Source organism: Sorex araneus, chromosome 1, assembly GCF_027595985.1.
Source record: "Sorex araneus isolate mSorAra2 chromosome 1, mSorAra2.pri, whole genome shotgun sequence".
In the NCBI taxonomy this organism is placed as follows: Eukaryota; Metazoa; Chordata; class Mammalia; order Eulipotyphla; family Soricidae; genus Sorex; species Sorex araneus.
The window spans coordinates 207,756,079-207,769,066 of NC_073302.1; the positions used below are offsets into that span (position 1 = coordinate 207,756,079).

At 37.1% G+C, this 12,988-nt stretch overlaps 1 protein-coding gene across 2 annotated transcripts in view; it reads right to left on the minus strand.

The window, feature by feature from the left end:
* ACVR2A (activin A receptor type 2A) overlaps positions 1-12,988 on the minus strand; it is a 94,367-nt gene that overhangs the window by 1,053 nt on the left and 80,326 nt on the right. For both annotated transcript variants that reach the window (XM_055123506.1, XM_055123455.1), the window contains 5 exons: positions 11,825-11,968; positions 10,889-11,034; positions 8,915-9,029; positions 4,567-4,705; positions 303-433 (listed from right to left, as the gene is read on the minus strand). In XM_055123506.1, coding sequence (XP_054979481.1) covers positions 303-433; positions 4,567-4,705; positions 8,915-9,029; positions 10,889-11,034; positions 11,825-11,968 — 675 coding nt within the window. The remainder of the gene's footprint in view (positions 1-302; positions 434-4,566; positions 4,706-8,914; positions 9,030-10,888; positions 11,035-11,824; positions 11,969-12,988) is intronic.

Here is a 12,988-nt window from a genome sequence, read left to right on the forward strand (position 1 = left end):
CAGTCTTCACTCCCAGAGCAGAAGACTAAAACAATAAAAAAACTGGGTGCTTCACTCTTTTCAATGGTATACCTAAGAAAGAATAGTGATCTACAAGGTGGCCTCCACCAATGCACAGAGCCCAACACTCCTTTCCCAAGAGTCCTATAGGACCTCAGTCGTACAGACACAGCTCTAATTCCAGTATAACACAGAACATCCTGCATAGAGCCTACTGCCTAGAAGAATGGGAACATGCAGATATATACATCAATCCTCTCAAAAAGTATTTTACTGGAATTTCAAATGGAAAGGTAACTTACAGCATGTTTCTGCCAATAATCTCTTAAAACAGGCCTCTTTTTTTTATGTACAACGACTTCCTGCATGTCCTCCAGAGATGGATGCTGGCCAATTTCCTCCTCAAACGGTAACATGTACTCATCCACAGGTCCTAAAATTAAAAGGGGGAGGAGGGGAGGGCAGGGAAGAAAGGTTGGAATTCAAAGTCTTTTATGACACCCAAACCGCAAAAAACTTTAAGAAATATACTCTACCACCTTTACCCAGCTGTAACATGCCATGACAGGAGCAAAATGAACTCACAATTGTGCTTTTTTACACCCCAATCTCCAATTTAGAAGTAACCAAAGCTATAATTTGGTATGTAACCCCATACATACCAAATTTAAGAACTACATACAGGGGAACAGTGAGGCGGGGTGGTTATAAACTTACTGTATGAAGAGTGTCTTATCTCCATATGCATATATGGAAACCACTAAAACTTGTAAATAAAAGATAAAATAACCCTTTCAGAAACAACACATAAAAAAATAAAATAAATTTTAAAATAAAAGAAACAACTCTTTTCTTTTAGAACAGGCTGTAAAGAGGTTGCTTCCATCTCTGAAGACCTTGAGTTTAATCTGTTATAATCATCTTCATTCTGTGGTATCTGTCCCCTTCTATCCCTCTCTCCTACCCACAAAAGAGTACCAAAAATACAGTTCCGTTTTTGAAAAAAGCCACATAATCTCCCAAAAGGGTTCCCAACATGTCAAAATGTGCCTTCAAAGATAGGATTTCTTAAACAATTTTTTCCCTTAGCCCTAACCAAATAAATAAGGAAAATGTGGCTAATCTTTAACAACATTTGATGAGCACTTGTCCTAACCTAACCTTCACACAGTAAAAGCAGCATTACCTCTATTTTACAGGTAAGCAAAGCTCAGATAACTTACACAATTGGGCATTATGGAAAGTCATACAAATATTAAATAGTAGAACTGGAATTTGAATCTACCTGAGAGTCTGTGCTTTTAATCACTGTACTTGTCCCCCCCACACACACTTTTGCTGGTAAGTAATCAACAATTCCAGCAACAAGATACTCTGCATATACACATAACCATCACAAGATCTTGAAATGTTTCAAATACTCCGAGATAAAATGTTATAAACTGTAAATCCTGAAGCTAATCTAACCCAACCCTCTCAAAATGCAAGAATTCTTAAGGTCTGCACAGCTACTATTTGAACATTTCCAGTGACAGAATACTAACATGATATGGTGTCTGTTTAATCTTCACTACATAAGAGATTCACAAGTCAGTTGCACTGGCATTGTCTGTTACCTGTTAGGAAACATAAAAATCCATCCTAATCTATTGGGCCAGAATCTGAAGTTTAATGTAATTCCTACCCAAGAGTACTATACGTACCATTGAAATATAATGTTACTGAATTAAACCACTGATAATCACTCATAAATTTTTGTTTTGGGGAACACAGAGCTATGCTCTAGGGTTACTTCTAGCTCTGTCCTCAGGGACCACTCCTACTGGGGCTTCAGGGATTATATGTGATGCTGGGGATCGGACCCAGGTCAGCCACATGTAAGGCAAGTGTAAGGCAAGAGATATACCCACTGTATATCTCTTGAGGTCCAATCCTTTCTCTATTAGAACTTCCTGATAATTCCGCTCCCCTGCACAAAATCTTTCCTAGTACTCTTAAGTACTAAGCTCCCTTATATTTTCCAAGTATTATATTATCCCAAATACATATACTAAATGCCTATCTAGAAATACTGAGGTTAGATAAATCACAATTACCTTATTCTAGAGCAAACTGTCCAGTGTATATTTTAACTGTTCACTTAATAAATGAACAGCGCATTGCTTAACGATACAGCCCTCTGAAGCCACTATAACACATAATCCAATGGTCTGGAGGATTAATAAGATTCATCTCATCATCATCATCCCGTATCATCGATTTTCTAGAGCAGTCTCAGTAATGTCTCCATTCCTCACAGCCCTGAGTATTTAGCAGCCTCTCCTTACTGGTCCTTCCCAATGGTGCCTCATTGGAGGCTCTTTCAGGGTCAGGGAAATGAGACCCATCATTGTTACTGGTTTTGGCATGATGCACCATGGGGAGCTTGCCAGGTTCTCCCATGCGGGCAGGAAACTCTCGGTAGCTTGCCAGATTCTCCAAGTCGGAGAACTAGACCGCGAAGAACTAGACATCGTATACTACCCTTATAGCTACAAAATAACTCATGAAACAGAAAAATTAGCGAAACAGTTTAAGGTAGGACACACACACACACACACACACACACACACACACACACACACACACACACACACACGTGTGCGTGGGGGAAGAGGGCAAAGTAAAGCGGAGCCGTCAAGTCACCCCGCTCCCCCGCGGCCCCACAGTGGACACCCACAGATGCGCTCAACCGCCCCCGGGGTAGAAAACAGACTTTCTTCTCTCGGCCTCATTTGTTTCCATGAATGTATGCAAATATATTTTGGGTCAAAATACAATGAGCAGTGTATTCTTCTATAGATTTCTAAAATAATGCTATACCTAAATGCTTTCATCTTTCTTAGGTTCTGAGTCCAGTCGCACCACACACTCAATCTTAAAGAGAAATCACGTGCTGAAAGCATCCTCTACTAAATTCTCTTTAAAAGTGCAATGTCCCACACCAAACAATATGCCAGAAATGTTCTATCCTTCACTGAGACTCAGAAAGTCAACTTATTAAATATAGGTCTAAGATCTTTGAAAATATTCAATACAATTTCAGTCTGATCTTTCAAAAAATGCAAAAGTTTTTAGGCAACTGTAAATTTTTTTAAAACAGCTAATTTACATTTGTTTCGAAGGAAGTTTGACTTACACACTGATATTCAAAAAAAGCACTATTACTGAACAGAGTGGAAAAACCTTTTAAGGAGGACTAAAGACAAAGTATCTAAAACATTCATAATTTTGTCATATTAGGAGAGTAGTAAATTAATAATTTGTGAAAACATTAATAGGGCTTGCAAAAGGAATTATCAAGAACAAAGCAGCTCTGCTAGAAAATATAACTAATACTGACAATAATATCTATGTAGATCAGACTTTGAAAGCATTAAGCAAGCAGGATTTACCCTGAACTACATCACAAATGCATACTCATAGTTCTGTGTGATGAAGAACAGAATACAAAACCCATCTCAGCAGTGGTTTTTTTAAACCTTCTTTCACACGTTGAACTAGTAGCTGAAAGCCCCAGCATTAAAGAGTATATATGCTGGTATGCCCAGAGCGCTAAACAAACTCCAAGGGTCCTGGAAGGCAGTTCCCTGACTTACACATCTGCTCTCCTCACAGGAGTCACTTCAGGGCCTGGAGGCAGGACCCACGCAATCTCATCAAAGTGCCAGGCCTCTCCCTACATCTGGATCAGTTTCAAATTTAAGTTTACCATTTAAAGCTTGAGGTTAAAATAAGTAGGCCAACTTAATTTCTACTTAAATTTTGAGATTTTTATTCCCCATCTGTAAAATGAAAAACAGCTACCTCCAAAGTTATTTTAAATAAGATCTGACAATAGCGTTTTTGGTTTAATGGTTCTTTGGTTTTTGGTTTTTTTTTTTAAAACATTGCAGTAATCCCTCCTCTTTGGGAGAGCCTAGCAAGGTCTCCGTGGCTTATTCAATATGCCAAATACAGTAACAATGATGGGTCTCATTCCCCTGACCCTGAAAGAGCCTCCAATGTGGAAGGACAAGTAAATTCTACAATTTCTGGACTAGGATGAAAGGAGACGTTACTGGTGCCCGCTCGAGAAAAATCAACAATCAGCATGATGATGATGACGACAATGATGATGATGATGATGATGATGATGATGATAATGATGAATCCCTCCTCTTGCCTGACCCATCCCATGGCTTCTAAATTCTCTTTAAATCATAATTTCTTGAAGGCTATTTTTCTTAAGCTGTATTCTAAAGTACTACATATGGGGGCCAGAGCGACAGCACAGTGGGTAGGGCATTTGCCTTGCATGTGGCTGACCTGGGTTCGATTCCCAGCATCCCATATGGTCCCCTGAGCACCGCCAGGGGTAATTCCCAAGTGCAGAGCCAGAAGTAACCTCTGTGCACCACTGGGTGTCACCCAAAAAGCAAAAAATAAAATAAAATGAATAAAGTACTACCTATGAGTGTAATCATCTTTTCTCATATGTGTTAAAGGGCATTAAACATTCATGTTTAAAAACACTTTTTCCCTTACCATCTGCAGCAGTACAGCGAGAAGCCAGTTCCCACAGGACTAATCCCATGGCGTACATATCTATCCTCAAAAATGCGTCCCTTTGGAAGTTTATAGCACCCTCTAATACCTCTGGAGCCATGTATCTCCGGGTACCAACCTGAAAAAGATGATGAAAGCAAACAGTACTGACCAATTAATTTTATTATTTGTATTAAGAATACAAACCAAATGTGACCTGATATTTAATAAATTATGACCAGAGGGTATAGAATTATGCAGAATTTTATTTCAAGTAACACAATAACCAATGTATTTAAAAAAGCACAAGGATCCATCAGTAGGAACTATTTAAAGAAAACTATGCAGATCTTTAAAGAACAAGGTAATTTTGTAAGGGATGATATGGAACAATTTTGGAAAGTACTCTGCAAAGTATCTGAATAATACTCTAGACATGAACTAACAAGTCAGTATGCTAAGATCTTTTCTTAGCATGGTACATATGCCAATACAGGTTTAGAATTCCCACTAACTCATTTTTGGAAATGTTTACAAAAAATGGTCAGCAGTGGGGAGAGGGACAGAATAAAGGAAAAAGCTCTATACTTCCCAAGTGTACCTGTGCATACCATTTAAAATGTAACTTTAAAAACATACTTTTTATGAGCTTTCTTTCCCTGAATTAGAAAAAACTAAAATATAAAATACACAAAGAAGGAACCAAGCAGGAATGGATAAACTTTCAACAATCTGTGCAAAATCCAAGTACTTATTCGTGAGTTCTGTCTTTATGGCCTTTATTTATATCCGTCTCCAACAATTTGGTACGTCTTAGTAATATAACTATGGTTACTAAGCTCACTCTGGTTGTTGCTTGACAACACTCATACATGAATACGTTTTTTTCTTCCCTTTCTTTTTATGTGGCAGGGGGATGGTTGGTCCCAATGGTGCTCAAGGATCACTGCTACAAGAATTGGGGGATAATATGCAAAGCCAGGGATTGAACTGGGTCAACTACTTACAAAGCAAGCAAACTACCCACTATACTATCACTCTTGCCCTATAAATTCTTAATAAATAACTGGATGGCTCAGTATCTAGTTGAGGAGGTTCAAGTTGCAGCCTCAATATTTCCATAACAATCCATCCTATGTGACTCCGGTGTCTAGAAGTTGAACAATTTTCAGAGTGTGGCCCAACTATCCCATGTTTTAATTTATTTAAAAGACAGAATCCTAAAAATTCAAGTTTTTAACTATTTAATTAATTGTATTAAAAAATTTAAATAAAATTAATTTAATTAATTTAAGAAAAAATGGGCTGAAGCAATAGCACATAACCGAACCCAGGTCGGCTGCATGCAAGGTAAATGTCCTACTGCTGTGCTATCGCTCCAGCCCCATTTCATCTCCTATAAATGATAATACATGAGGGGCTGAAGCGATGGCACAGTGGGTAGGGCATTTTCCTTACACGTGGCCGACCCAGGTTCGAATCCCAGCATCCCATATGATCCCCTGAGCACCACCAGGGATAATTCCTAAGTGCAGAGCTAGGAGTAACCCTGTAACCCTGTGCATTGCCAGGTGTGACCCAAAACACACACACACAAAAAAAGGATAATACACGAAAATATTATCCCTTCAGTGTTTGTTCTTTGTGATAATATATTCGATGTGCATTCTGAAATGTTTTAAAGTAAAGGAACCACCACTCTAAGTTATTTTTACTTCATCAAGTAAAAGGCTGAAGCAATGGGATGACAGTGACAACGACAGTGACACATAAAGTAATTGTGATGGTATTAAGAAAGTCTTCAAATTTTTTCTTAGAGAGAGAGAGAGAGAGAGAGAAAGAGAGAACTCCAGAGGCAGGTAAAGGAGGGAGGGGTAGTAGAGGGAAACTGGGAACACTGGTGGTGGGGAAGGTGCATTGGTGAAGGAGTAGGTGTTGGAACACTGTATGACTGAAACCCAATGATGAACAACTTTGTAACTGTGTATTTCACAGTGATTCAATTAAAAAATTTTTAAAAAGACCAACAAAAATACAGGATTATGAGGTATTCAACAGACTGAGCTGTCCCCAAATTTAGTCTTGAATGGAATACTCAGAAATTTGTCCCCAGGCTTCCTACAAAAAAACCCATCCCACAAGTGTTATTCACAAAACTTCCCTTGGAATCAAAATATTTTAGTGTCACATTTTTCTATAGAGATATGACTGCTAGCCAACTGATTTCTTATACTGTTAGTGGCATCAGAATGTGTTATGCCATGATTCTTTAATGATTGTGTTTTGGGATTAAGGAGATTATTCAAGGGCCTGGGGAATCCTTGCCCAGAATGATTATCAGGAGTAACAAGAAACAAGTAACAAGCAACAAGAAACTTGTTTTTTGGCACAGCCCCAAAAAAACAAGATAAATTTATAAATGTGTTCTCAGAGGACAACAGGAAATACTGCTGGAGGGTTTAAAAAAAAAACACCAATCTAATCAAGGATTATATAATGTACATAATTTATAAGGGGCTGGAGAGAGAGTACACGTGGGTAAGGCATGCAACTGGCCAGCTTAATCCCCACCACCTCATTTGGTCTCCAAGTCCTGTCAGGAATGAGCCCTTGAGTGCAGAGCCAAGAGTAAACCCTGAACACCACTGAGTGTGGACCAAAAATTCTAAAACAAATCAAAAAAAAAAAAAAGGCTACAAAGAAAATTTATAGTATTTAGAATATGAAAAATGAACATTCTAAAAAAACCTCAATTAGTTTTGCAATGTCAAAACAACCTTTCAGGTCAAAAAGGTTTTCATAATTAAAGATGATCCTGCAGGAGTAAAAAAACTTCCTAACCTCACATTTCCAAAATTGAAATGCGTGAATAATGTTCTCTCTGTTCTACTAATACGTCATATGTCTCTGTGCATATCTTGACTATAACTCACTAGTGCTCTATGCTCTGAAGAAAAGCTATAAAGTTGATTAAACAATTAATAAAGCAATAAAGATAGCAGAACTATAGTGGGGGAGTTACAGAGAGTTGATCTTAATATAGTGCTGCACAAGTTGCACTGATTCACTCTTCTTACGACTGAAATGAAAGAATTAGAGAAAAAAAAAAAAACTACTCCGTATCCAAGACGCTTTCCAGACTCGCAGGCCGTGCCTCACGCATGAGCGAACACATTCCTGGACTGTGTGGCCGCAAAGCGGCTGTACAACACATCAACATCAAGAGAAATATGTATATATACCTCTCGGAGAGCCCGGCAAACTACTGAGTAATCCCACCCACACAGCAGAGCCTGGCAAGCTACCCGTGTCGTATCTGGTATGCCAAAAACAGTAACAAGTCTCACAATGGAGACATTATTGGTGCCCACTAGAGCAAATCGATGAACAATGGGAAAAAACAGTACTACTACGTAAAGATTAAAAACTACCAAATAGAAAGGTCATTTGTGTTAACTCCAATGTGTTGGAATCCTTCTTTGATTAGAATTTCATGTTTGTTTGGGTTTTCTATCATTTAGGTTTTGGGACACACCCAGTGGTGCTCAGGCACTACTTCCCCTCATTGCTCAGAAATCAGTCCCCTGTGGTGCTTCAATGTTCCTGTAACCATGCAGTGCAAGGGGTCAAATCTGGGCCACCTACATGCAAAGCACAAACACGAGTCCTCGAGTTAACTCCATGGAAAGGCTGCTTTATGAACTGTTAATCTAAATGACTTGAGGTTTCACTACCATATAAAAAAAAAAAAATCCTAGAGGCCGAATTGATAGTACAGCAGGTAGGGCATTTGCCTTGCACCAGGTAGACCCAAGTTCAATCCAAGCATCCCATAGAGTCTCCTGAGCACCACCAGGAGTAATTTCTGCATGCAGAGCCAGCAGTAACCCTTGAGCATCACCAAGTGTGACCCAAAACAAAACCAAAAACAACTAACAAAAATCCTCAGCAAAAAAATAACATTACTTTTAAGATAAGAGTCCATTTAGACTAAATGTTTATAAAATAACCAACACTTGGGGGCCAGAGAGACAGTAGAATGGCTAGAGTAAGACACTTGCTTGCAAGCTCCGGACCCAGGCTCAATCTTGGGCACCACATATGGTCCCCCAAAGCCTGTCAGGAGTGATCCTTGAGTGCAGAGGAAGGGATAAGCACCAGGCATCGCCTAAATACATACATATATGGAGTTAACACAAATGACCTTTCTGTTTGGTAGTTTTTAATCTTTACACAGTAGTTTTTTTTGACCACTATACAAATTTTAAAGAATTCAATTCAAATATGGCTTTCTAAGGAAATATGTAACAAAATTATTTTTCTTAGTTTTTATAGTTATCATCCTTACCTGTCCATGAGTATCACCTGCAGATTTGCCAGCCTCAAACTTCAATGCCAATCCAAAGTCAGCAATGCAAGCTGTCAGATTGTTTTTCAACAGCACATTTTTACTTTTGATGTCCCTTGCAAACAGAAAGAAAACATTCTAATGGAGTCTAAACAAACTATCTTCTTAAATATTTAAAGTTAAAAGATTGAGATTATGTAAGAATACATGAAATAGTATGAAATACAGAGAAAGAGATAGGAGAGCATAGCTTAGGCAAATTCTTTGTATAGCTTGAAGCACAATGACAAATTCTTATTTATAACATGGATAAAAAAGTTCTTCTCTCCAAGGCAGTTTTATAAAAAAGCTCTTTCCAAAACTACTATCAGTCTACATGTTATCTATTTTTTCTAACAATCATAAAATTGCCTTTGTTTTTAGAATAACAAATATTTCTGAGTTTGTAGTTTAAAAATCCTACTAAAAACAAAATCAGGGGCTGGAGTGATAGCACAGAGGGTAGGGTGTTTGCCTTGCATGCAGCCGACCCAGGTTCGATTCCCAGCATCTCATATGGTCCCCTGAGCACCACCAGGACTAATTCCTGAGTGTAGAGCCAGGAGTAACCCCTGTGCATTGCCAGGTGTGACCCAAAAAAGAAAAAAAAATCAAAAATTCAAATGAAATATGAAATAATTTCCAAATAATAGCTGAACTGGGGTATTCTTGATTACTTTTTATAATAGTCTGTTTTACTGATTCTTGTATTTATCAACCTGGCTGTGGTTCAAAACATCTCTAAAAATACATAATAAAAATTTTATAATAAATATGTGTTTCTCCAGCTACATCTTCGCGTTCTGAAGAGAAATCATTTTAAGCCAATAAGCTCTCTCTTTCTAGCCTTAACTGGTTCATTTTAGAAAGTATTATAATACTTTATATTATGCCACGAAAAGTAGTCTATGTGTACAGTCACAGATCAAGAACAGGGCAGAGGAGGTAGAAGTACACATCATAAAAACCAATCAGCTTTAGGCTTAAAAGATTTTTAGAGCTTTACCCCTATAATCTCTGGGGTTTCCATCTCTATAAGACTAGATAGAGCAACTGAAAAATACAAGAAGTGGCAGTTACACTGTATGTAGGAAGGTGAGAAAAAGAGGCAGCTATTTCTGATGTGGAAATCATTTCAGTTTGAAAAACCAGTCTAGATTAGTGTTGAACTGAAAGCAATGCTTCACAGAAAACTTGGTAGCAGTCAATTAAATGACTGTTAAATGAATGGCTTTGTATACCTACTTTTAAAGCAATCATCTTTAAATTGAATACAAGATGTCAAGCTAACTCCAATGTTTAAGTAAGTTAGAAGTATAAACAAAACTGAATCGAATGTTTAAGGAACCAATCATTTTCTCTTTTCAGGGTATACCAATTGTTGGTTCCAAGTATCAATTATTTTTTCTCACCCATCCTTCCCTCCCCCAACCCTCACGGAAAAAGCCAATTTAGTAAACCCATTGTTCAGATGATACCTCCCTTCCACCTTAGCTCAGGTGAACATCATAAAGTCCTTCAAAACACAAGCAAAGAATACTTAGTCTCTCCTTAATCACCTCCCCTTATAACTACGTATAAGTTCTGACCTTGAAAGTTCTGAGGCTAAAAAATATACTTGCAAGCACATATGTGTTGACTGGGGATAGCACCCAGAGCCTCACACATGCAAGGCACGCAGTCTATCAATGTACGATATCCCCACATTTTCATTCATCACCATGCTTTCAAAAACGAGACAGATGAAAGCTGATAATTAATTTTCCTTATGACGTTAATATATACATCAGCTAAAATACTTCCTGGCTACTTAGAAGACCATAATCATCAACTAACTCAGAATTAATTAGATTACCAGGAGAAAAATTAATTTTGTCAAATAATTACAAGTTCAAGTAATAAACGTTATGTGGGAAATAACAAATTTGGCTCTACCTGTGAGATATGGCAGGTTTGTGGCCATCTTTTAGGCCAGGTATATCCTCATGTAAATACGCCAATCCTCTAGCCATGGTCTCTGCAATATGGCACAATTCATTCCAAGAAACTACATTAGCCTTAAGAAAGTCTGAAAGCGAACCCTAAAGAAAAAGGAGAAGAAAAAAAAGACACCTTATGTTCTTGACAATATCAACATGTACATGGAGACTTTTCTTTTTTCCTATAGAAGTCACTTTATCTTTCCTTCCAGTAATATTCAAACAGTAATCTTTCTAGATTTGTTCAAATTTCACATTAATAAACATTTGACTAGAAACAAATACCACTCATCTGTGAACAGTTGCTGCAATATTTTGAAAGCAAATTACCAATAGCTGAAAATTTAAAGCTAGAAAACATATAAAAAGAGATATATACTGACTACAGAAACATTTTTACTGAACTAGAACACAAAATTGAGACCTATAGAACACACAGAATCTTCCTCTAGAGCAACTGTTTCCATGTTTTTTACACCACGGACCAGCACCAGTCAGTGGTTAGAAAACACTCCTCCAGAGATTACTGCCTTCCTTTTCATTGCAAATTAAAAGAAGTAAAAAAATTTCTATTTGGCAATGATAAACTTGATTACAAATAGATTACCAAAATGTACTACTTGGATAATTGGCTATATGAAAATGAGTATTTGTATGACCTCATAAGAACTGGAACATAAGACTCAGGGGCAAAAGATTAACATTATGTAAATAGAGAACTGAGTAATAGTTACTATCTTTTTTAAAAATTATTTCTTAAAATGCTTTTATCTGCAAATATAACCAACTACAGCAACATGTTATTCGCTGCAATACTGTGGGATTTATAACCAGCATTAGGTGGGCTACATTATTTTTGATATTACTGAGTTAAAATGGAAAGTAATTTTACCTTTTCATGAAATGCTGTTATTAGCCAAAGATCCACATCAACACTGGTACCTCGTTTTTCTGCACCAATGAACTGTAATATATTCTCATGTTTCATTCCAGGCAAACTATATACTTCATATTCATTTTGCCACGACTGTTTGTCCTAGAGCATAACAGAAAGAATACAAAGAACACAAGTAAGTAAACTAAGAGATTTCTCAAGTTCTAAAGAAAATTTGAAAGGCAAAAAACTGCTAAATATTCTGTGGTTTTGTTCTGACCTGCTTTTAAAATAAAGCTTTCAAAATAAAACTCTGATAATAATTAAGTTAATAACAAATGCCTGCCCTGCCGATTCCCTCAAGACATACTTTTCTGTGTTTTGGTGTGTAAATACATGAGTTCATCAGAAATATGTGCCCCTGTTTTCTACAATGGGTGACATATTTTTGTATGCAAGTTAGTAGTAATAAAGTATAATTTATCATGCTATGAAGTTACTTGTGTTACTGTTCAGAATAACCTCCTTAAAGAGGATGTCCAGTAAAATGACTTCATCTAAAGAGAAAAACGGGCTTTTTTTAAAGGACTAACATTACATCAAACATTCTAAACACATGTTGGGAATATCCTACAAAATCAACTAGAGCAATGTGGTAGAGATATATTATTTTAAAATCCCCTATGTTCACTTCTCTCTGGAAGTGATCCATGAATACTATGTATTTACTTACAAAGGATTAGTCACCTTTCACAATGAAAGGATAATGAAAGTGTGAGGCACGAGGGCATTGTAGTGAGGAGCCCTCTAGATCTAAATTACTAAGAACTTTTGGCAAGTTATATAATCATTCACTTTCCTCACAAGTAAAACAGAGACAATGCTGTCTGCTTCACAGGGTTGTTGTATTAAGATGTATATCGTGTAATGTACTCAATCTATGGTATAAATGAACCCTATTAGTAAACACTATCAGTGAAAACTACTTATTAGCAAATACTAAAGCATTTCTCCTGGTTTAATATCACTTAAATGTCTTTTCTAATTTTTAAGTTTCCTGATCTAATGAAGTAAGATCCCTGATCCTTTTTTTTTTTTTTGGAAGGGGGGCCACAGTTTTCTCTAAAAACTGTTATTTGCAGTATCTAAACTACTACCCAAAAGAAGGTAATAAACTTCTTT